This window comes from Lagenorhynchus albirostris, chromosome 2 (genome assembly GCF_949774975.1).
Source record: "Lagenorhynchus albirostris chromosome 2, mLagAlb1.1, whole genome shotgun sequence".
In the NCBI taxonomy this organism is placed as follows: Eukaryota; Metazoa; Chordata; class Mammalia; order Artiodactyla; family Delphinidae; genus Lagenorhynchus; species Lagenorhynchus albirostris.
This window is the reverse complement of record NC_083096.1, coordinates 57,233,251-57,258,660: the sequence shown is the minus strand read 5'-3', so window position 1 is coordinate 57,258,660 and position 25,410 is coordinate 57,233,251. Positions and strand designations below refer to the sequence as shown.

Genomic DNA, 25,410 nt, shown 5'->3' with positions numbered 1-25,410 from the left:
GATGGGAGGGACTGGTGGTGGGTAGAGCTGGCTGTTGCTCTGGTGGGCAGAGCTCAGTAAAACTTTAATCCACTTGTCTGCTGATGAGTGGGGCTGGGTTTCCTCCCTGTTAGTTGTTTGGCCTGAGGCAACCCAACACTGGAGCCTACCTGGGCTCCTTGGTGGGGCTAATGACAGACTCTGGGAGGGCTCACACCAAGGAGTCCTTCCGAGAACTTCTGCTGCCAGTGTTCTTGTCCCCACAGTGAGCCACTGCCACCCCCCACCTCTGCAGGAGACCCCTCCAACATTAGCAGGTAGGTCTGGTTCAGTCTTCCCTGGGGTCAGTGCTCCTTCCCCTGGGCCCCGATGTGCACAGTACTTTGTGTTTGCCCTCCAAGAGTGGAGTCTCTGTTTCCCCCAGTCCTGTCAAAGTCCTGCAATCAATTCCCACTAGGCTTCAAAGTCTGATTCTCTAGGAATTCCTCCTCCTGTTGCCGGACCCCCAGGTTGGGAAGCCTGACTTGGGGCTCAGAACCTTCACTCCAGTGGGTGGACTTCTGTGGTATAAATGTTCTCCAGTCTGTGAGTCACCCACCCAGCCATTATGGGATTTGATTTTACTGTGATTGCGCCCCTCCTACCGTCTCCTTGTGGCTTCTCCTTGTCTTTGGATGGTGGGGTATGTTTTCAGCTGAGTTCCAGTGTCTTCCTGTTGATGATTGTCCAGCAGCTAGTTGTGATTCTGGTGGTCTCGCAAGAGGGAGTGAGAGCACATCCTTCTACTCCGCCATCTTGGTTCCTTACTTTTAAAATATATATTTTAAATTAAATGTCTGAAATAAATCTTAGTAATGTGTATTTCATATAGTTACATTTTGAGTAATGAATAGAGTGCAATGTTAATTCTGCCAGTAGGTGCCGCTAAGAACACCAGGAAAAGAATTGCTAACCATAGCAAATTAAAATGAAAAATGCGAAACCTTGTAACTTTAACTTGAATTTATTTCTCTTTCACAATTATAGGATGGTTCAGCAATTCGCTGTGGACTTTGAGAAGAGAATTGAAGGGTCAGGGGATCAAGTAGATACCCTGGAGCTCTCAGGGGGTGCTAAAATCAATCGTATTTTCCATGAACGTTTTCCTTTTGAGATAGTAAAGGTTTGTACCAAATGTTATTTTTCCTTTTGTTTCATTTCATTTCTGTATTCTGTTCTACATAACTTTTCATCAAATGTTATATGAGTGGTAAGTGGTTTTCTTTAAACAAAGGCTCCATACTCAGGTAATGAGATTTAGGAGAGAAGTTATTTTCTTACTGATGGTTCTGATTTTATTTAATGGGATCTAATGATATTTCAATAATTCAACAATGACTAATTGGTTTATTTGTTGTCTAGTTAATTTAAAAATATTTCTTGAGTACCTACTGTGTACCAGTGGTCTACATGCCAGGGATCAAGACAGAGATACTGTCTGGTGGGAAAAGACAGAAAATTAACAAATAAAAAAGGAAAAAAGTATCAAGTATTATTATGTAATATAATATGAGAGAAAGGGTAGTTGCATAAGCCACTTTTTTTTTGGTCAAGCATAAGAGCTAACATTTATTTAAAATTTTTTTATGGAATATCAATTTATTGGATTATATAAGATGAAAAAAATTAAAGACTAATAATCAGAAACTGTTCACATAAGAACGTAATTAAAAAAGTAGAATATAAGTGTAAGCACATTGGAATTAACATTTTGTGAAAAATACAAATGATAAAACTTGGTAGATAACTCAGGCACTACCAGGAAACAATTATCCGTAGTTCCCCATTGGCTAAGCCAGTTTTGATGGAATATTCAGACAAGGTCTCTCTGACTACGGGGCCTTTAAAGCATGACCTGAATGGCATGAAGAGGCTACCTGTAAGTATCTGGAAGAAGAAGGTTGTTCAAGGCAGGAAGCCAAGGACAAAGCCCTAGAACAAGCACCTGTATAGCAGGTGAGGAACAGCTGAGGCTGGGGTAGAGCTGATGAATGGGTCGGGGGGAAGAAAATGAATTCAGAGGAAGGAAGTGCCCAGTTTACACAGGGCTTTCTGTGTTGCTGTGAAGTGTTTACATTTAACAATGGAAAGTTAAGGGAGAGTTTTAAGGATTTGGCTGGTGATTTTAAAAGAACACTGTGTGGGTTGGATTGTTAAGGGGCAAGAGTGGACTGAGGGAGACAAGGTGAGTTAAACAGTAGGGCCAGAGCAGGGGTGGATCCATTTTCTGTGGGGCCTGAAGCCTATACAATTTTGGGGAACCCTTGAAGGAGAAGAATACAAAATTATAAACACAGACACATGTCTTGGAAGGAGCTTATGCAAGGGAGAAGTCTTGAAACTTAAACTTCTTTAGCTTTATAGTAAAAATGCCTCAGAAGAGAGGCTTGAGAGAAGTGGATGGATTTGTGATTTTGGAGGTAGAGTCAATGGGGGTTGGATTGATATGGGAGATGCAAAAAAGAGAAGATTCAAGATGACTCCCAAGGTTTTGGCTGGCACAATTGAGAAAGTGTTAGTGCCCATCAGATGAGGGGAACTGAGGGAAAGTTCAGTGTGGAAGTATGAATCAAGAGTTTTGTTTTGGTTATGTTCAGTTTGAAATGCCCAATAGGCAGCTAGGTAGTTTTAGGGACTATTTTACTTGCCTCACATACAGAGGCGGGTGCTTATTTCTTGATGTGGGAGGCAGATGGGTAAATAGACAATTTCATTAAAATGTGCTAGGTAAAGTGACAAACTTCACCACAGGGTGTTATGGAAACAAGGCCCACGGACATGAATTCCAGCCTGACTGTGTAAAGGAGACTGGCTTCTGAGCTGACTTAAGAAGGATGAGCAGCTAGTTAAGCAGGAAGAGGTGGGATTAGTAGAGGGAGAGGTTGTTCCAGACAGAAAGGGAGGAATGGTAAAGGCTGAGCTGTGGAACTAAAGCAGTTCATTGCTCTATGGCATAAAGTGTGAGGGGGAAAATGGACAGATAATGAGGCTGGAGAGGCCAAATCTCAAAAGTTAGGGGCTGAATCAAATGTTCTCTTGATGTCCCTTCCAGGTCTAAGCTCTATGACACTTTGATCCTACTTCCAAGTAAATTTAAGATACCTAGAACTTATGGGAAATTTTTATACAGTATTCTATCCTGTGTTGGATTGGCAAAATATTATTAATTTCCTCTTTTAAAGAGGCTTTGAACTCAGGTGGTTAAAATGGCCAGGGAGAAAAGACAGCCATTGTTAATCTCAGCACAGCTGGACTGCTATTGTACATCAGGTGACACTCTTATTTATGCATTCATATATGAATACATTTACTATATTCAGCAAAAGAATGAAGAATTATATATTCAAATGAATAGCCAGATTTATGTCCAGAAGTCATCCTTTATGCACAGCACTCCTTATCTATAATAGAGTTAAAATCCGCTACACTAAAACTCCCAGAAATCCCTAATGTTCTGTGTGTGTTGCCTTGAACTTTATATAAACAGATGTTTTGACCATCTGGGTTTAGGTTAGGAAAGACATGAGTCTTTATTAATAATGAAGTCAAGTTATTCTCATTTTTTAATATTCAACGATATTATTATTCAAAGGAATTGTCATAACTGTGGCTCATTTTGCATCTGCAGATGGAGTTCAATGAGAAAGAACTGCGAAGAGAAATAAGCTATGCAATCAAAAACATACATGGTATCAGGCAAGTGCTTCACATTTTCCTTGTCTTCAGTTCAAGCTACTAAAAAAAGTTAATGTTTATGAATGGCTAGTGAAGTAGCCTTTTCATCATCTGAGCAGAGTAGAATATAGAGGTGGGAGTAAGAAATAGGAAATCCTCGTTTGGATTCAATGGTAATTTCTAGTATTGGCATACTGTCTGTTTACAATTAAAAAAACAAAAACCCTTTCTGCCCTCACAGCACTGTGCTCTGAACAATCAGGGATTTACTGATGAACAAGACCTTGTTCTTCAGGGCTCTGTATTTCAGGGACAGAGGCCAGACTTGCTCATAAGTGATCATTACTTACACAGAGACCAAATAGATTAATTTTGGCTGGATTTATGGAGCAAGATTTGGAAAGATTAATGAAGGTGGTTGCTTTAGAGTCACACCTTGCCTGTTTTGAGAACAAGAATGATTTCAGCAAGCAAAGGTGTCTGTGTGGATACATGTGCTTGTGTGTGTGTGTGTGTGTCTGTTTGTGTGTGTATGGGGTAGGTGGCAATGCAATGAGGTGTGAGAGGAGGGAGATTGTTGAGGCTGGAGGAGAAAACAGGGGGCTTAAAGTGGAGGGAGTAATGTGAGCAAAGGCATGGAGGTGGCAAAAGGCAGCACGTATTTGTGGAGCAGGAAGCCATACATTTGGACTGGAGTTAGGAATGTAGACAGGAGAGCGGAGGGACATGAGGCTGGGAGGAGAACTTGTACCTGAATTCACCCTTGTATGAAGTGGGATTATTTTCATTTACTTTCATCACAGAAATAAATGATAAAAAATAAATGAATTGATAAAAATAATTGATTAAAAAAATGGATTTAAAACACACATTTCTTGAGTTCATGTATAGAGGGCTAAATACAATGTAATGGAGCATATGTTAAACTGAGGCATCCTGAATTCAAGGTAAGAAAACAGGTTGCCTACTTCATGATCATCTTACATGAAGGAGGGATCCCCAGTCCATTGGCCGGTTGTATCTCAGCTTTTGCAATAGGGCCAACTTTAGACTATTTTGGAAACAGAGGCTGAGAGAGCAAAACTTGACCCTGAGTGTGCATGTGATGGGTGATTTTCCAAAGGAGTTATGACATTTGAAGTATCTATCCTTACAAAATTTAGAAAATCTCCTCTACAAGTCTCAAATAGTATGGGCAAATATGCATTCACAAAGTGAAAAGGAGACAACATCTATAACCACATCCAATGTTTTTTTCTTAACCTTCAACAGGGTTTCTCGTTCCCTATTAATTCTATTCCCTGTCCGTCAAATCCAGAATACATTTGGTACAGAAACTATGTCTTGCTCTTTAGCTGGGCAGAGCTAGTATGTGAACATACAGATCTGATAAATACAGTGGAACCAAATGACGTTTTGTGGGGGGGGGGTCATAAAGTATTTTACTTAATCAAATACAGTAGTTTTACTTGGCTTTTAAAACTCCTTACCAGTTACATTTTCGTTGAATGTAACTGCAAAAGCTCAGTAATTCAGGATTGTAGATTTCTGATTTACATGCATACCAACAGAAGAGATTGGTTGTTACTATTATTCTGGAGTTCATTTGCCTATAAGATGATAAGAAGTGCACAATGTCCTGAGTATAAGACATATTGATGGTGTGATTATTTATGCCCTTAAATATACTTAATTTGAAGAGTTTTGTTCCCAACTGATTCTGTTAGATATTTGAATAATAGAAAGCATCTTTGCCCACTGGGGACCTACCTTATGGTCCTTCTTCATTCTGCTAACACTGAGTGCCAATGATGAGCAAGGGATCCCTCCTTGTGGGGAAAACAAAGATAAAGACAAGCAAGGGATCCCTCCTTGTGGGGAAAACAAAGATAAAGACAATAACGACTCTCCCTACCAGTGTAGTAACAGGACTAAAATATGTGCTCAGACTACTGTAGTGCAAAGTAGGACGCTGGGATTCAGAGAAGGAAGACCTAGTCAGCGGCAGGACTGGAGGAGGCGAGCTGTAGGAAGTGGTTATTTTTGGTCTGGTCTTTGAAGCACAGGTGGGATTTGGACAGGCTGAAATTGTGGGAAAGGTGAAATGAACATCATACATGAAGGAAAAGACATAAAATATTAGTATGAATATGTTTGTGGAAAGGCAAATGGTCTGGTTTGGCTGAAACATAGCATGCATGAAAGGAAGGAGGAAAATAACCTCAAAGGAAGATTAGGGACAGACGGGGGAAAATTTTTAACGTCGGACTAAACAACGTGGATTTTATTCTGTATCCAAAGTGGAGAAATTACAATTACAATATAATATGATTACTACAGTACAATTAGAAATGGAGGTGGGCACAGGGTGCTAAGTAAATAAGAAGGGACATAGAATAAGGCTGCTAAAATGGAAGTGTTAAAGAAATCTCCCAGGGCTTCCCTGGTGGCGCAGTGGTTGAGAGTCCGCCTGCCGATGCAGGGGACACGGGTTCGTGCCCGGGTTTGGGAAGATCCCATGTGCTGCGGAGCGACTGGGCCCGTGAGCCATGGCCGCTGAGCCTGCGCATCCGGAGCCTGTGCTCAGCAACGGGAGAGGCCACAACAGTGAGAGGCCCGTGTACCGCAAAAAAAAAAAAAAAAAAAAAAGAATTCTCCCAAAAGAGGTACCATAACACTGAGTGTTTCAGGAAGAGAAGGTAACCAAATAAGGGGGAGGGAGGAGGGTCTAGGATGGGGAGGATCAACCACCAACATCTGGAGCCTGCACGTCTTTGGGCGTGGCATATGTCAGGGCTCAGGATCCCTCTTATTGTAGCTTTTCTCCATTGACCTTTTGTTTAAATATGAGTAATCATTTTTTACTTTTTTATGAAACACGCACACATGCATACACATACCTGCTTTCCTGAGCTTCTGTACAGCATGAGAAAAGCATTGTTATGACATCAATTTGAATTAATTCCATCCAAATGAAAAGATACTTGCTACTTTGGTTATTGTTTGTCATTTTTGTAAATTCACAATTTAGGCATTCTGGGCTCTAAGCTAGTTCCACTTAACTGCCTTCCTTTTCCTTCAGCACCCCAGGACCTCAAACTGGGAACCACTGAGCTCACTATAATACAGCTCTCCTGGAAATAATATGTTGTGTAGTCCAGGAATGCTACTATTTCAGTGTTCAGAAAGTGAAGATAATTTTCTACTCCATGAAGGAGAAGAGAGGATTGCTTTTGGAATACTTTAGAAATAGAAATGTAAATTTAGGACACCATTTCTGTTGTAGCATTCCTTTGTATTGCTGTGAACCAGTGAGTTGAGACAAATGACAGTTAAATATTGAGGGTCACATTATGAGCCTTGAAAACATTTTGGGAACTGTTTTTAGGTAATGTTAATCATCTATAGAATGTATTAAGGATATTATTACAAACGATACTGTGGATAGAATAAATCACTATGTAACTTTTAAACTAGGCTTTTTGCATGCTTCAAGTAGCATGTCAATTAAAACATTTTTAAAAAGAGTATTGCATATCATTCAATTTAAAATATCTAATGTGCTGCTTTCTTTCTTATGTTCAGGACAGGGTTGTTTACTCCAGACATGGCATTCGAAGCAATAGTCAAAAAACAAATTGTAAAGCTGAAAGGGCCTTCCTTGAAGAGTGTAGATCTGGTAATACAAGAATTAATCAACACTGTCAAGAAGTGTACCAAAAAAGTAAGTTTGAATTATGTAACTTTGCAACCAGTAACTACTTGGTTTACCCATCTTTCCTACCCTGCTACATACCTCTCTTTCCCTGACTCTCCACTTTGTCATAGAAGGTTGTGTGTTTGCTCAAGGGGAAGGATTGTGAAAAGTACTGAATGGGAATTGCTTTCATGATATATGGGCATATTGACTTCTATCACCCCATTCCAAATAGTGTTGTCTTAATCAGGTAAACATCACTTTAGAACAATTAAGTGAATGCCCTAAACCAATTTTTCCTGTGATGCATGGATGGAAGTAATTGTTAGGGGAAAGGAATCAGTGATATTGTTTGTAACAAAAAGGTAATTCTTCAAAATTTTAAATGAATTCCACTTGAACCTGGATGTTCTGGGAAGGGGCACTGTGGTATAGTAGTTAAGAGCCCAGCCTCTGAGGCAGTTATCTAGATTCAAATCCTGGCTTTGCTATTTACTTGCTGTCTGACCTTGAGCATCATACTTAATCTTTATATTTTTGTTAATTTCTGTGTAAAATGGAGATGATGATGATGATAATGATGATGATATCACCTCAGTGAGGATTAAACAAGATGATGCCTGAAACCCATGAGGCAATTAACACATTGATTAAACATAGTAAGTGCTCAGTAAATGGTGGTTAATCTATAAATGGCCATTTTTAGTAGCACCCAATATTCCCTACCTTGTAATATTTATTGTAATATTTATTGATGGAGAGTAGTGGGCAAGAGACTTCCCAATCTGGGGGCTCTTCACTGAGAAACATGGAGGAATTGTGCTGGATTCCATCCATTCCATAGGGACATGAAAGGGGTACCCTGTATTGGAAAATATAAGAAGGGAATTACTGATGGTGTTAGGATAGGGTAGGCCTAGCCCTATGGCAGTTACTATTGTTACTTTGGTTATTTCTTGAAAGTATAGATACTTCCAATGTTGTTAGTTTTGTTACCCTTCCCTTTCTGTATGGTTACTATGAGTAACATTCCTGAAAAACCAGTGAGAAGAAAGAGAGAATGAGTATGAGTGTTGGTTCCCAGTTACCTTACAGAAAAACTCAGATGAAGGAAAGATATAAGTAGTGAAAGAGGAAAGGAATCTAAATTTAGGAATTCAGGATTGTCAATGCTAAAAGAAAAGAAGTTAGGTGGAACTAGCTTGGGGCCCAGAAGTGGCTCTGGCGCTTCAGATCCCTTCTCTAGACTTCTTACTATTCTTCTACCTTGTTCCTTAAAGTTCTATTTTCTCTTCTCTAAAATAGGAAAACGCCATAGGCATTAAGGGACTGAGGAAAGGGAAAAGAATGCACATGGGGAAGAAAAAAATGTCTTTATGCCAGCTCTTCATTTGGAAACTTGAAGCCATTTAATAATACTTCACATCCCTCCTGTCCTTGCCTATACCTCAAAATACAGTTAGTCTTGTCACCTGTATATTGGCCTCCTCTTAACTGACTTTCTGAACTAACTGAAACTGCATTCTCTATTTAATCACATGGATTGCCGCCCTCAGCACATAGATGTCTTCTTCAGCCAAAAGCTTCTCTTTAGGTTGCCCATGCATTCCTGCTTCCACCAGTTAAGTGGTCTTCTTTCCAATGGCCAGTTGTGCTGTGTTTGTCCTCAAACCTGTTTAGCCAGTTTTCCTTCTTATTTTAATTATGTAGGTTAAGTGAAGAGTAAATAAATTGATCAAATGCAGGAAAGACTTTGAATTTTGTTTCCATAAAAATCCAGCTTTGGAATGACTTAATAAAGGTTAGCTACAAAAGCTTTGCAATTGATTACGTGTAGGTAGGACAAGGTTAAAAGTATATGGGGGGGGGCAGTGATAAAAATCTAGATGCGCTCTGCATTCAGATGATTTCCCGAGTGTCTTTATGTTTCCCCTCCACTTTAAAGAAAGCAAAGCTGGAAATCACAGATGAAGGATGTGGTTTATGTAAGACAGAAGACACATAACTCCAATCAGCAGATCCATATGCAGAGAACAGGCCTTGGCCTTACATCAAAAGATTGGCACATGTGTGTACATTTATGTTTTAAGTTATATAAAGTGTTTATGGTATGTATGAATCATTTTTTTTTTTTTAATCACTTCCCATTGTATCCAGCTTACTGGAAAACCACCAGTTGGTGCCGATGGCATGGGACGAGACAGCTTCTTCCTGGACACTTTTTGGCTTTTATTCTTTGCTTTCCACCCTTTGAACCTCCTTTTCCATTAAGCTCTCTAGACCAGTGGTGGTTGTATATTTGTACTGTCTTCTCAAAACATTTTATATGTTGCCTTGAATAAAACCTAGCTTTCTCCCTGAGATTATTGTTTACCCTTCAGCTCCCTTCACTGAAGGATATTTATTGGCCCAAACTCAAAGAATCTTAGGTCCTGGATCAGGCATGACATTTGTGTACTTCTCCATTTGTGGCTTCCAAACATTATTCCTTCACCTTCCTATAAAAAGTCTTCCATTAAGGCCCGGGTGTTACCAGCTCTGCCACCCTTCTCTCTTCTATTCACTGTCACCATCAGGTCCTGGTCACTGCCTTGTATTCATCAAGATATTTAGAACTTGGCTTACATTTTTCTTCTCCATCCTAAATTCACCTTCAACTTGGATGACTTCAGTAGAGGTCATGTCCAACACCCAGCAGCTGCTGCTCTTGGAGATCTTTGACTGCAGTGGTTCTCCATTCATTCCACACTAGCATCACACTCCTTGTGACCTCTTCCAGTCCCTGTCATGGTGGACAAATGTTCTACCAAAAGATTCTTCAGAAATTTAAAACTCTAAATCTAGGGTTTTCAGAGCACTGATTACCCCCTTCTACCCTCTTTTAGCTTTTAAGTCAGTTGGAAAATTAGTAGGAAAGCTTAAAGGAGAATTGAAATTTAGTATCTGCTTTGCTGCTGATAAATCTAGATTGGAAAACATGGCTGGGATTTCCTGCTGAAGTGGGAATCTCCCATTACTTCCTCTTCCAGCCATTAACTTCAGAGTCCACAGTGGCGGAGAGAGTGAGATGTGCACCCAGAAGGAGCACAGCGTTTTTTGGCTAACCTCACACCTACGGGCCTCTACAGTGAGCAGGGATGGAGTGCACCTGCTCCACGAAGCAGAGAGCTGTGAGCCAACACAGGTCAGGGGCTCACAGGTCTTCTTTTGTCTTCTCTTTTTTTTTTTTCTTTCCTGCAAGGTGACGAAAATGACAAGGGCTTCTCCTGTAGTACTTTCTCAAGAGAGAAGAAATGTTGGTGGAAGTTCCTACTTTATGAGTGAGGTGTGAAAGGTGCTGGGGAGGAGGAAGGGAGAGAGCCGTTCTTCTCTATACCTAAATTCTGCCACAGGGTCCAACCCTTCCAGCTCTCTCACTCCTTTACTCTCCCTATAACCAGTCTTTAAACTCAAAGAGACCTTCAGACCTTTGGCTTCTTTTTTTTTTTTTTTCTTAGCTACCTGTCTCTTCCAGATTTTATTATATTTCCTGACCATTGTATCAGTCTGGGTCCAACCAGAAGAGAGAAACCACACAGCAGTTTGAACAGGGAACAGTTACTATAAAAATGTATTAAGGGCTACCCCAGTGGCACAGTGGTTGAGAATCCACCTGCCAATGCAGGGAACACGGGTTCGATCCCTGGTCCGGGAAGATCCCACATGCCGCAGAGCAACTAAGCTCGTGTGCTACAACTACTGAGCCTGTGCTCTAGAGCCCGTGAGCCACAACTACTGAGCCTGCGTGCCACAACTACTGAAGCCCCCATGCCTAGAGCCCATGCTCCACAATGAGAGAAGCCACCGCAATGAGAAGTCCGCACACGGCAATGAAGAGTAGCCCCCGCTCACCGCAACTAGAGAAAGCCTGCGTGCAGCAGTGAAGACCCAACATAGCCAAAAATAAATAAATAAATAAAATAAAAATTTTTTAAAATGTATTAACTATAACATGGGCTTAGAGGAATGAGGGATTGGCTAGTAAGAAGTTAAGAGAACAACTGAATATAGGGGTAGAAGCTGTAAGGAGCAGATGCTAAGGTACCACCTTTAGGGGAACATGCAGGAAAGAGGGCCCCTGACAAGGGCTAAGACTGGGACTTCCTTAAAGTGGGCCTGGATGTGGCTCACTGGGTGGCAGAAAAGTTGCCGTAGTGTCATGCTGCAGTGAAATCTGCCCTCTGTGCTGGGAGGGAAAGGGTGTCCATGGGGAGGTGTCTCCTTGGAGACACTCTGCTGCAAACTGTTCAAGGTGGGGACAGTGGCTGCCTTGTACTGCAGTAGCCTGCTTTAGTCTGCCTTTTCCTCCCTCAGTGTCTCTCCAGGCCCCGCCTCTCCTGACAAAACTTCACTTGGTGCCAGCCAGCAAAGGAAAAATACTTAGAGGGCCCAGGATTATTTTCACAGAGTGGGCAAGCAGGTTGAATTTGGAGCTGAGAGGCAATAAATTGACAAGCAGTACATTTACCTTTAACTTTCTGATCTGTTACTTTAATTCTTCTTGGATTAACTTTGCCACCTGTTAAAACTCTAAGGCTGGTTGAATTTACTATTTGTGTTTTATCTCCCTTTCCCCCAGGTTGCTGAAGAGCTTGGAGACAACCCTCTATCTGTGTGGATTAGTGCCACATAATATACCCATTGTCTTCAGCATCTCATTAGTTAGTGACTTGCAGTGTTCTCCACCATAGTGATGTTAAACTTTTAACACTCTTTTTAAGATGCTTTGCTCATCACTTTCAGCAATGATTTCACAGAGAGAATAGAGGCCATAAATGGGAACATTAATTTCTAGCCCCCAAACCTATGTGTATTCCCAGCCATGCCCATCCTTCTCTGTCTCTGTTGAAGTATTAATCCTGACCAGGGCTGGGCTTCTACTTGTACTCTCACCTACTTAAGGAACTTACTCTCTGGATTCCTCTGTTTCCTGAATCATTGCCTTCTCCGTCACATTTTAAAATAAGTCAATGTATAAATATATTTATGTCTCTCCTGACTTATAAGTAACAAAAACCTGTCTTCTGTCCTATTCCTCTCCTTTTCATCATGGCCAACCTTCTTGGGGAAAAAAGTAGTTTGTGCTTGCTATATCTTTACTGTCTCATCTCCAGTTAATTCCTTAACCCTCTGAAGTTTGGCTTCCACCCACCACTCTATTGAAATAATTATGGTAAAGGTTAACCAGAGACTTGATTGCCAAATTGAAGGGACACTTATTCCCGATATTGAATTCCACTCTCTTTTTGAAGCTGACACCTCTCTTTCTTGGATTCTCCTCCATCTTTCTCATGATTCTTCTGTCTCCTTCAAGAGCTTATCCACATTTGCCTGCCTCTAAACACTGGAGTCCCCCAGAACTTGCTCCTGGTTTCCTTCTCTTCTCTCTCCTTTCTCCCTGGCAGATCATATCTCCCATAGTTCAACTATCACTTAAAACATTGTTGATTCCCAAATCTATACCACCAGCTCAAGCTTCTTAACTGAAACTGTCTACTCTAGTCTAGTACAACTACCTTCTCTTCTTACTTAAGGCTCTAAACAGTTTGTTTTTTTTTTCCCCCCGCAAACTAAATTACTACAGTGACCTCCTAACTGATCTTACTGCTTCTAGACTGGTCATATTCAAATTCATCCTCCTCACTGTTGTCAAAATGGCCCTTCTAAAATACGCACACATATTTTTTGCCTGTTCCCTCAAAATTATTCAGTGGTTCCTTATACCTTAAGAAAGTTCAAATCATTTGTGATTGTGTTTAGTTTTCACCATCTGATCCCTGAATAACTCTCCAGCTACATCTGTTGTCACTTTTTGCTTGCTTCAGCCCTTCTAAGTGATTTGCACTATTCACAAAGATTTTTTGTGCCTTTAATATTTGTACATGTGGTTTTGTTTGTTTAGAGTCTCCTTAAGATATAGCTCAGTCATCATTTTTCCTGAAGGGCCTCTGTGAGCCCTTTCTTGGTCTCCATCCTCACTCCCTTCTTAGTGCTTTAATTGTAACCCTGTATTTACTTCTATCATAACAATTATGATACTGCACTGCAATTTGTTTGTAATTTATTTGTTTAGGTGAATGCCTCTTCTTGCTGACGATAAGCTCCTTTCAAAAAAGAGCTGTCTTTTATCTTATCTTTGACACCTAACCCATGACTAATCCTACATGAGACATTCTATAAATACTTATTAATAATTTAGATATTTTAAAGTTATCCTGATGGCAAAGAAATCTGTACTTGGTTTAAAAATAACATTTTAATCACTCCTTTATAAAAAAAATTTTTATTTTATATTGGAGTATAGTTTCAGGTGTACAGCAAAGTGATTCAGTTATACATATATATGTATCTATTCTTTTTCAAATTCTTTTCCCATTTAGGTTATTGTGGAATATTGAGCAGAGTTTCCTGTGCTATACAGTAGGTCCTTGTTGGTTATCTACTTTAAATATAGTGGTGTGTACATGTCAATCCCAAACTCCCAATCTATCCCTCCCCCCAGTTCTTTTTCTGAGATCTTGAATCATCTTCACTATCATTACTCTGAATTCTTTTTCCAGTAGATTGCCTATCTCCACTTCACATGGTTGTTCTTCTGGGGTTTTATCTTGTTCCTTTATCTGGGACATATTCCTCTGCCGTCTCATTTTGTCTAACTTTCTGTGATTGCAGTTTCTTTTCCACAGGCTGCAAGATGGTAGTTCTTCTTGCTTCTGCTGTCTGCCCTCTGGTGGATGAAGCTGTCTAAGAGGCTTGTGCAGGCTTCCTGATAGGAGGGGCTTGTTCCTGCCCACTGGTGCGTGGAGCTGGGTCTTGTCCCTCTGGTGGGCAGGGCTGTGCTCAGGAAGACTTTAAGAAGCCTGTCTGCTGATGGGTGGGGCTGTGTTCCTGCCCTGTTGGTTGTTTGGCCTGAGGCGTCCCAGCATGGTTGGGAGGGGATAGGTCTTGGGGAGGAAGTGGCAGCCTCCAAGTGGGCTCACACCAATGAGTACTCACCAGAACTGCTGCTGCCGGTGTCTTTGTCCCTGCAGTGAGCCACAGCCACCCTCTACCTCCGTAGGAGACCCTCCAATATTAGCAGGTAGGTCTGGCCCAGTCTCTTATGAGGTCACTGCTTTTTTCCCTGGGTCCTGGTGCGCATGAGACCTTGTGTGCACCCTCCAAGAGTGGAGTTTCTGTTTGCCCCAGTCCTGTGGAATTCCGGTTATCAAACCCTGCTGGCCTTCAAAGCCAGATTCTCTGGGGGCTTCTCCTCCCATTGCCAGACCCCCAGGCTAGGAAGCCTGACATGGGGCTCAGGACTTTCACTCCTGTGGGAGAACTTCTGTGGTATAATTATTTTCCAGTTTGTGGGTCGCCCACCCAGCGGGTATGGAATTTGATTTTATCGCTATTGTGCCCCTCCTACTGTCTCATTGTGGCTTCTTCTTTGTCTTTGGATGTAGGATATCTTTTTTGGTAGTTTTCAGCTTTTTTCTTTTTTTTTTTGTCAATGGTTGTTCAGTAGTTAGTTGTGTTTTGTTAAGAAGGGGTGAGCTCATGTCCTTCTACTCTACCACCTTGCCACTTCCTCTAGTCACTCCTTTTAAAATGATAAAATTTGGACAGGTTTTCTTTCAAGTATCTATCCTTTTCCTTATTCCTCAATTTGATGTTCTTGATATTTGGCCTTATTATGTCTACCTTCAATTTTTTTTTTACTTTAAAACTGGTCTAATTCAAGTCTTTTGTAAAGCAAAATAATCCTAATTAAAGTTGAGTATGCCAGGACTTAATTATTTGACCCCTTTTGAACACAGCCCATAGATAAAGTGACCATATAATTTATTGTCCAACACAGATTTGAGATTAAAAGGGGGAGCTATCAATACTTTCACTGGAATAGTATGAGTAAACCAAGACTGCTCCAGGCAATCTGAAATGTATATATATATATATATATAAGAATATGTATATGTGAATATACATATGTGAATATATATATGTGAATATATATATATAAACTTAAAACAATAATTTCACTTACAATTGCTCATGTTGAATTTCTTATGTGTAAAATACTTAACGTTTCTTTTCCTTAAGCCACATAAATAAACATCAGTGAAACACATGGGATTTATGTGTGTTCAGATAACAAGGCACAAAGCTAACCTGGGGGAATGCACTTCTTCTCGCATGTTTTCTCACTGGTCTCTGGGGCACTGGAGGACAAGACAGGGACATTAGAGTTTTATGAGCTATTTGGCTTCACTCCAGGGACATCTCAACTTTGGAATTTTTCTGGTGGGCATCATCTTTCAGCTGCTTTTCTCTACTGCCTCTTCTCCAGTGCTTCATTGCAGGGTCCTGAGCTTTTTTGCAGGAAGCACTGAGAGGAACATCTTGTTTTTTTAACCACAGTTTAGCAACTGTGCCATTTATTGGCCTCTTGGGAAGCCACATTCTTGGATCACCATCATACCAATTAATTGATTTTTTTCCCCCTGCTTAGAAAAAAGAAAAAACGCTTTGCAAGGAAATAAAAAAGATACATTAGTTGGTTATTAGAAATACTGGGAAAGATTTTTCATTAAAAAGTGCTGTTAGAAGAAATGCTGAGTTTTGTGGCATGTTAGGTAAGTAGATATCTGACCCTGAATACACATAACTAAGCAGTGAATCCAAAGACCTTACCGCAGCTTTCAAGGCCCTGCATGATCTTGCTCCTTTTCATTTCTAAACTCCTCCCCATCTCCCTCCCCACAGTCCACTCCAGCTACACTGGTTTCCTTGTTTCTTCACAGGCAAGGAGATGTGGTGCAGGGCCTTTGCATTTCTCATTCTCAGTGTTGGAAATGCTCTGCCTCGAGATGTCTGCATGGGTCACATCCTAGCTTCTTTCAGGTCTTTGCTCAAATGCCACATAATCAGAGTCTTTCTCTGACAGAAAATTATTATTTTCTATCAGCAATTTCACATGCTTCCTTCGAACACACACACACACACACACACACACACACACACACACACACACACTCACACACACACTCATACCATTCTTCATCTACTTACCAAATTTGTTTTTCTTTGTGGCACATACGACCACATGAATTATACTACATACGTCTTTTATTTTTGCTGTGATTGTTGGACAGTAAAGGGACTTGAAGAATGTAAGCTCCATGAGAGTAGGGACTTGGTTTGTTAAGCTCATTACTCTATTTATAACCCCTGAACATCCAGGTTTTCAATAATAATTATTGAATGAATAATTGAATACATGAATCATGTCTCATTGACTTGGCAGGTGATTTTCCGTTTGGCTAAAGTAGACATTTGAGTAACTTCCATGAAAGCTTGTAGGATGAAAGAGAATAACTACAAAGCATCATGCTCAAATAGGATTTTCTTTTAGGTCTGGATAGATCTGCTCTGGTTTTCACTCTGTACATAAAGATTTGCATTTCATCTCTTCTAATGGCTGGCTGTCCAGTCAAACACTCTGTGCTGTGCTACTCATACAGCAGATGCCTCATGTAATGGGCCATGGTACTCAGGTTTCAAATCAGGCTGAGTATTAAAGTTTGAATCATTTGTTGGGTTTTATATGAAATTCAGTCCTGGGACTTGACTAAAATTCAAGAGATAGTAATCTCACCTTTTAATCTCACACTTCATTAAAGGATTCATGATCTTTGCAATTAATTCTTAATTTATAATTTACCCTGGCCCCTGCTTTTCCTCTTACTTTCTGCATGATTTTTCTTGTTCCATTTTAACTGCTTAATAATGTTTACCAGAGATAAATGTGGAAAGAGTGGTGATGAAAACCTGGTTATTGTCTTCAGGTATTGTTTTGACCCAGCACCAACACCCTCCTGCCCTCCTGTTTGGATGTTTTCTGATTACTTAATGAGATTATGGCTCTTCTGACTACCTTTCAGCTTTATTTCACTTAAGGTTGGGCTTTTTCTTTTAATTCCTTATCATCTGCTAAATAACACTAACATTCTCTTCATTTCTTTGTTTAGAAGAAATAATAAGGTCAGATATGTAATGGAGAACATATCAACTTACCATATATGTTCTTCCTTCACAGAGCTCACCATTCCTCCCATCATTTGTAGAAAATATTTGAGGTTTGGGATTTGCCCACTTGGAGAAGGAGGACTAACAGTATTTCTTTCTCTCTGACTACTTTACCCAAGGCCACCCGGGTGGGATCTGGCATCCTTCCCCTTTTTACCAACTTCACTTAGATCTTCCTAGACTTCCTATATGCCACTCCTAAAATATAGAATTCTCAATAAAGAATTTTCCAACTTACGCTTGTGAAGTTTCTTGACCTGTTTTACTAGAATTGTTTCTCATTTTTGATCACTTTTGTAAATGTGAATACTTCTGTTTTTCCTTTTTTCATAACAAATGTGTTGTGCCCAAATAAATATTCTCTCATCTCCTGAATAAATCCACCATTATGCTACACACAAATTAAAAATCACTAGGGGTTTTAAGGGCAGATTTTTTTTTTTTTTTTTTTTTCTCTCGGTACACGGGCCTCTCACTGCTGTGGCCTCTCCCATTGCGGAGCACAGGCTCCAGATGTACAGGCTCAGCGGCCATGGCTCACGGGCCCAGCCGCTCTGCGGCATGTGGGATCTTCCCGGACCGGGGCACGAACTCGTGTCCCCTGCATCGGCAGGCAGACTCCCAACCACTGTGCCACCAGGGAAGCCCTAAGGGCAGATTTTAATTCACATAAATAGAATAAAATTATTGCATGCTTTTATAAGCAGTGAAATCATTATGGCTACTGAGTTTGTAGTGCGTGGCCAACAGTGGTTGGTTTATAGCATTTTGATCAAAATAGAGCCCATATCTTTAGGTCAGCCAAACCATCAACTCAAGTCATGCACATAAAAGAAATTTTATTCTGGTTTTAGTTCATTTTCTCCGTGGTGTTTGCAACGGAACTGTGAACAGATGGTTACCTAAGAACCTGAGTCTTTGCTTAAGGCATTGAACTAGTAACTCTTGAAGGTATAGAATCTTGCCTGGCCTTGTGCCTGTTCCAAGAGATACCTAATAGTATGGCTCTCATGATCGGATTAATCAATGGTTAATACATTTTGTAAGTGTATATTTTTATTGAGTAGAAATGTCTTTCAAGTGATTTTTTTTCCTCTAGGGAAAAATGTGCTCCATGCTTAAAATTAAATTTTTATATTGACGTCCCATCAAAATAATTAAACACTACCCTAAATAATACTTAAAATATTGGATTTTATTAAAACATGTTTTTGTATTTAAAAAAATGATGGTGCTACTTTGTCTCAAAACAAGTATAAAGTTTTCTCTTAGAATTATATACTTAACGTTTTGATTCCTAAATACAGGTATATTATTACTCCATTTAATCTTCCTTATTATTTAAGAATATTCAACATAATTTTAACATAAGCTATTTAGAAGTAATTTATCATTTAATAGATGTTCAACTTTGGAAGCTTTGCTGTCATTGTTTAAGCATCAAATCTTCTGAGGCCTTCTCAGAGCAGGTTTAGCCACTTACTTCTTTGTGTTTCTCCTTGATTTTTGTGAAATATTTCTCTCGCATAACAATTTATCTGTATAGTCAACCTGCCACTCAAGACTGTGAGGTTTCCAATATCAGGTGCTTTGACATAAACTGAGCTCAGAGCTGGCCTATAGTGGTGCCCAAAGAATGTTTGTTAAATGAATGACTGATGTGAAATAAATTTAAGAATATAAAATTATTATATCCAATAGCAAAGCCTTAATTCCTTGAGCCTGTATAAATCAATTTGCAGAATATTTAAATAATTAATAGAAGAATAAAAATCTAATGATGGTGATTTCTAGGTCAATATTATTTTGGCACACATGATTAAAATTTTGATGACTTTGACAAAAAAATTGTGTTCTTACAATGGTAAGCTTTTAGTTCAACATCCAGAGCAAAAGAGATTGAAAATTATAATGATTTAAGTGGTTGAGAAAACTGATTGCACCTTAAGTAAGAGACGTAGAAGAGAGGCAAGGAATTGAAGTGAGCAATCAGCTGAGTATCTGTTAAAGCTAAGTAGAATGTCATGCAAACTGAGCAGGGACTCTGCTGAATGAGGTAATGAAATGAGTGGCAGAAAGCCTACTCAGAAGTCATTCTGAATGTCAGTAGGACTTTTTTTTTTTGCCTTTTTCCTATATGTATTATGAAGAATTGGGACTGGAGCATTACATTTGGGAGCCAGCAATTAAAACCATCATTTTGAGTTTTATACTCCCACAACATTTTTTACACTCCTACAAACCTTTTAAGATCAACCAATTAGAAACTGTACTGGCTTAATTACTGCCTTTCAGTAATGCCTAGATCTTTCCTGCTTACTGTCCCCTTCAATATTTCTCTGAGGGCAGTTCTTCTAGTGTATTCTCTTTCCATTTTATCCCACTTAGAATTTAGGCTCATTTACATCCAGTTTTCTCAGTTGTAGATACAAAAATATGGCTCTGGCGGGTTCCTTTCCTGATGAAATTGAGCTTGGAAAGATCAGGAGGTACACACAAAAAAATCAATCCTCCTGCCAAGGGCAGTAGATTGGAGGGTTCTTAGATGTTTCTACTTCATGGGATGCTCTTATCATTTTGGCCTTTCCTTGACTTATTGATGTCTGCATACTAGTCTGTGGTCCTTCAGCTATCAAGTATTTAGTTTCTGAATAAATATTTATATTGCCACTCTTTGGTGTTTCAGAAATAATCTGCTATAATCCATTTTCTAAATGCTGTTGCCATCCCCATCCTATTTAGTAGACCGCTATTGCTTGTGTAGTCACTTCTCTGCAGGAGTGTGGTTCTATGTTAGTGTGGCTATCATCAAAAGCAAGTATGCAATGATAGCTTGGGGTACTCTCTGAGTGCAGAAGAGGAACAATTGCTCTGGTGGCCTAGTGCAGGCTAGTGGTTTGTGCCGGATGTGCCACCTAGTTTTGCATTAGTCAAGAAGAAGGACAAGTATTCATCAGCTATCCCTTCCATACTTAGAGACTTTTTATAGGCCTTACAAAAAATAACTTGCAGTATTCTCAGAGTATAAAACGGCTTCTGGAATGATAGAACTGTCCCCGAAGAATGTTTCCAAAACTCAAAATGGAAGCTTCATTTGTGTCTTGAAGTTATTCATGAAGTAAGCACCTAAATGATCACAGATCTCAGGATTCAGCTAGGAGTCTCAGTAAGGGGGTGATGGTTTGGTGATCTCATGAACAGACACTGGGCTGTGAATTTTGAGGTGACCAAGGCAGCCAGGTTTCTATGCTCTAATGATGTTGTTATAATAAAAGTACTCTAGGACTTCCCTGGTGGCGCAGTGGTTAAGAATCCGCCTCCCAATGCAGGGGACATGGGTTAGAGCCCTGGCCCGGGAGGATCCCACATGCCGTAGAGCAACTAAGCCCGTGCGCCATAACTATAGAGCCTGCGCTCTAGAGCCTGCGAGCCACAAGTACTGAGCCCGTGTGCCACAACTACCAAAGCCCGAGCGCCTAGGGCCCGTGCTCCGCAACAAGAGAAGCCACTGCAATGAGAAGCCTGTGCACCACAACGAAGAGTAGGCCCCTCTCGCCGCAACTAGAGAAAGCCCGCGCACAGCAACAACGACCCAATGTAGCCAAAAATAAATAAATTTTTTTAAAAAAGTATGTTCGTTGTGGAAAAATTTGGAAAATGCAGACATGTATATAGAAAAAAAGTAAAATTATGCATAAGCCCATCATTCAAAGAGGTTGTTGCCATTAACATTTTGTAGTATTTGTGCAGATTCTTTTCTGTGCACAGACAGCAGACTTACAGCATTAGGTGATTTAACATTTATATGTGATTTGTAATCACAGTGGTTCCATGAAGTAGTGCAGTTTGTTGTCTTGCTAAGACACTGATGTGCATCATGCATGCTATAAAGTAGGTGCGCACAGTGACTCCAATGACCATGGAGCAGTCACATCTCAGGGAGGCCTAGCATACAAGTTAGGGGAAATATTATGTGCTACAGTATTACTCAAGAATTTTGGAGTTTTTAAGGTTTTTGGCTATATCCTCAAAGAGTATCAAGTGTATATGGTAGCCTGTGACTATGAGTGTGTGTATATGCTTGTGTGTAATCACATTTTATATTTAGTAGCCTGATTTTCTTCACCCAGTGTCATAGACACTTTAGCATGTTATTAGATATTATTTATAAATTAGATAGTATTATATCAAATATTAGCTATTATTTGGAATGGCTTATTACATCCCATTGGTGGACCTACCTTAATTTATTTAACATCATTGGATACTTAGGTGGCTTATAGAGTTATGTCTATTTGTCTTATTGTTGCTATTACAAGTAACGCTGTGATGAATTTCCTTATTATTTTAGCTCAGAATTCCATGAAGTAATTAGACTGACGTGTGTGTGTCTTTAAAATTTTTGAAACATATTGCCAAATTGCTTAACAGAAAGATTATTCTCATTGACGTCCCTTCAGCAAGTTTAAACTGTGCTAGTCTCAGTACACCTTCACCTGCATTAAGTCTTATAAAAATGATTATAGTAACTTGACAACATAGTAGTTATTATCTTTCTTTGTATTACTCTGTGCAGTTTAATATCTCTTATTGACCATTAAATTTCTTTTTAAATTAAATCATGTTTTTTGCCTGTTTTTATGTGAGATATTAGTGTTAATCTTATTAATTTGCAAGTGCTTTTTATAATAAATGGAATTCATCTTTGCCTGTCATAAACCATGAATTTGCCCACTTTTTTCCCTTTCTATTGCTGCCATCCCTGTCCAAGTCCCCTTATTTTCCGTCTGAATTGCTTCAGAAGCCAAAATTCCTAACAGGTCTACAAGGATCAAGCCCCTGTTTACCATTCTAGCTTTGCCTAAAGACCATCCCCTTGCTCTCTGCACTGACCTTCCTTTACTTCCTTGACCACTCATTGTCCCTGTCCTCTCCTGTGCTTGGTAAGCTCCATTCTCCCCACAACCGACTTTACCCGACTAAGCCCCGTTTTTAGGTTAGGCTTCCTTGAACATCCTTGTATTGATAGCATCCTTTTCTTTTCTTCCTTACACTGAAAACAACTATAATTCATTCATTTTTGCAAACTAAATTTTGGACAATTACCTGCATAATTGAGATGGGATAAGTGATTGACATGCATTATTTCTGCAGTTTTGCCAAAAATATGTATATAAAAACACATCTGTTAGGGTAGAATTTTTAAAAAATGGTCTCTGTGGTTCATGGAATGTGAATCATCCTCAAAGAGTGATGGACAAGACCAGGAGCTCTGGAGTCTGAGGGCTTGGGTAGGAATCCTGGACCCACCGATTTTGAACTGTGTAGTCTGGGGCAAGTTACTTAACCTCTCTGCACTTTGCTTTCCTCCTCTGTAAAATGGGGTTAATAATCGGATCTGTCTTTTATGATTGTTGTGAATTTCGAATGAGGTAATTCATGTGGTGCTTAGCACACAACCTGGAACATGGTAAGCACTCTATAAATGTTAGTCATTTTCCTCCTTTTCATCCTCATTTCTGTCTTCTTCATCTTTGAACTTTATTAAGTGCTAACTCTGTACAGCATAGAGCTAGATGGTATCTGGCTTTCTGTTTTCTTTGCAGGGAATTTCTCTGCTGGTTTTGAAGTGCTTCTTCTCAGATAACGTAGTAACTTCTGATTGTAGTTTGTGCAGTCTTTTCTGTCACTCTGCCATTCTTCTTTAGGATATTTCATTTCTGCTTCCAGAATGGTAATGCATGTCTTCTGGAATACAACATAACTTATTTTTGTTTCTTTTTTGGCAGTATATATTTGAGTATTAACACTCAGATCTGTTTTTCTTGACAGCTGGCAAACTTCCCCAGACTCTGCGAGGAAACGGAAAGGATTGTTGCTAACCACATTCGTGAGCGAGAAGGGAAGACAAAGGACCAGGTGAGGAGAGGCCTTCCCTGGTGGGCAGGGTCCTTGTGGGAAGTGGAAGACCTCTCCAGGATTGTTTGGTTTCCAACAGTTGGCGTATCCCTGAATGGAAAAAAAAAAGAGCTGAGAACACCACCACATATGTTTATTTTTACTTATTTATGAATTTTATACATGTGTTGCTATACTAACATCTTGCATATGTTAAAAATATAAACATATATAAAGACCTTAGAAGGATAACATTTAAAAAGCAGTAATAGGAGTTCCATTATTTTTTTCAACACTTCATGAATCATCATGTGTACCCCTAGCATGTACACACCCCACTTTGAAAACCACTAATCTGGAAACATATCACATATTTTCTTTAAGATCAGGCCCACAGATGGGCACCAGGATATTCATAAATTGCTGAAATGTTTTGCAAAATGTTTAGTGTTTTTATTTTTTTTCTTGAGGAGAATGGATAAAGCTATTCATCAGCTTATCCATGGAACCTATGACTAAAAAAATAAAAACATTTAAGAACAGCTCTTTTAAGCATTTCTAACTATTTTGTAAATACACATGGTTTGTAAGGAGTGGCTTTGAAATTGTCTTCGAATCTTGGCTAACTACGAATGAACGATTATTTTCAAGTGAGGATAATTCATTGAAAAAAGTTAAGGACTACGTGAAAATAATTAAAGCTTCTTAAATTTAGGTGGATGTTTTCTTAGTTACTTATAAAATATTATAATGGGAAACACAAAGGTTTTCAGATGCTCTTCAGTTACAGGACACAGCTGCGAGTGTGACAGCATGGAGAGGACACTGGACTGAAGCCATGTGTTCACCACAGAGTAACAGCATGTTCTTGAGCAAATCACTTCTCAGGACTGTTTTTTCCTCATGTACAATGTTGAAATGTTGGTCTATATGATCTCTGAAGTCCTCTATAAGTTAGAATTCCAAGATTTTGTGGTTCTTAGGTGAATTGGAAAGAAGTAGAGAAAGAACTGGGGAAAAGGAGGAAGGCAGAATAGGAGAGAGAGAGGTAGAGACAAACCACGGGGAGAGAGACACATGCAACATGTGTTAGAGGGTGCTGTAGGGTTGGGGTGGGCGTGGAAGGAGAAAGCGAAGAGACAGAGGGATGGAGGCCTGGCAGGTTGGGATATTTGTGAGTGACTCTGGTAACAACCTGCTGCTCTCTGCTCGAGCTTTGGGATTCATTGCTGCTACTTTTTATCATCGCGTGGTTTTTTTTTTTTTTTTTTTTTTGCGGTACGCGGGCCTCTCACTGTTGTGGCCTCTCCCGTTGCTGAGCACAGGCTCCGGACACGCAGGCTCAGCGGCCGTGGCTCACGGGCCCAGCCACTCCGCGGCATGTGGGATCTTCCCGGACCGGGGCATGAACCCGTGTCCCCTGCATTGGCAGGCGGACCCTCAACCACTGCGCCACCAGGGAAGCCCTATCATCGCGTTTTGAAAGTCAACTAACGATTATTCATAGTTTTCACTTATTTCGCAACTTTCTCACTCTTGGAGTAGTCACAATAGCCAAAAGTGGAGAAAATAGGCTTTGTGACTTAGTAGAGATAAACAAATCAGTGTTAACTCATGAGCCAGTGAAGTCAAGCCTGGGTCCAGGTATACAACCCGAGACCAGAAGTTCCCCCACACACCTAATGTCATGGCTCCTGCTGGACCAAGAAAACGAGTTCTGTTATCAACTGTACTCCTGACCTTAAGTAACTAAGATAACCATTTTAATTTGTGTCTTTATTCTATGAAGTTCAAATGATAATACATTCTACTTAACTCTTAGGGATCCTGTGTAAAAACAGTATTGAGGAAAAAGTTGTACAGTTCTTATCTTAATTATCTTTGTGTTCATATCTAAATCAGTTAACTTCTTCATGTTTCATAGTTTTTGTTTTACTGAAATGACACACTCACATTTTTCATTGTCATTAAGATTGTGGGCTCCAGGGACTTCCTGGTGGTCCAGTGGTAAAGAA

General features: G+C 39.9%; 1 protein-coding gene across 6 annotated transcripts in view; it reads left to right on the top strand.

The window, feature by feature from the left end:
• DNM3 (dynamin 3) overlaps positions 1–25,410 on the top strand; it is a 571,744-nt gene that overhangs the window by 213,356 nt on the left and 332,978 nt on the right. For all 6 annotated transcript variants that reach the window (XM_060133190.1, XM_060133198.1, XM_060133181.1 and 3 more), the window contains exons 8-11: positions 1,006–1,141; positions 3,647–3,714; positions 7,279–7,417; positions 23,330–23,416. In XM_060133190.1, coding sequence (XP_059989173.1) covers positions 1,006–1,141; positions 3,647–3,714; positions 7,279–7,417; positions 23,330–23,416 — 430 coding nt within the window. The remainder of the gene's footprint in view (positions 1–1,005; positions 1,142–3,646; positions 3,715–7,278; positions 7,418–23,329; positions 23,417–25,410) is intronic.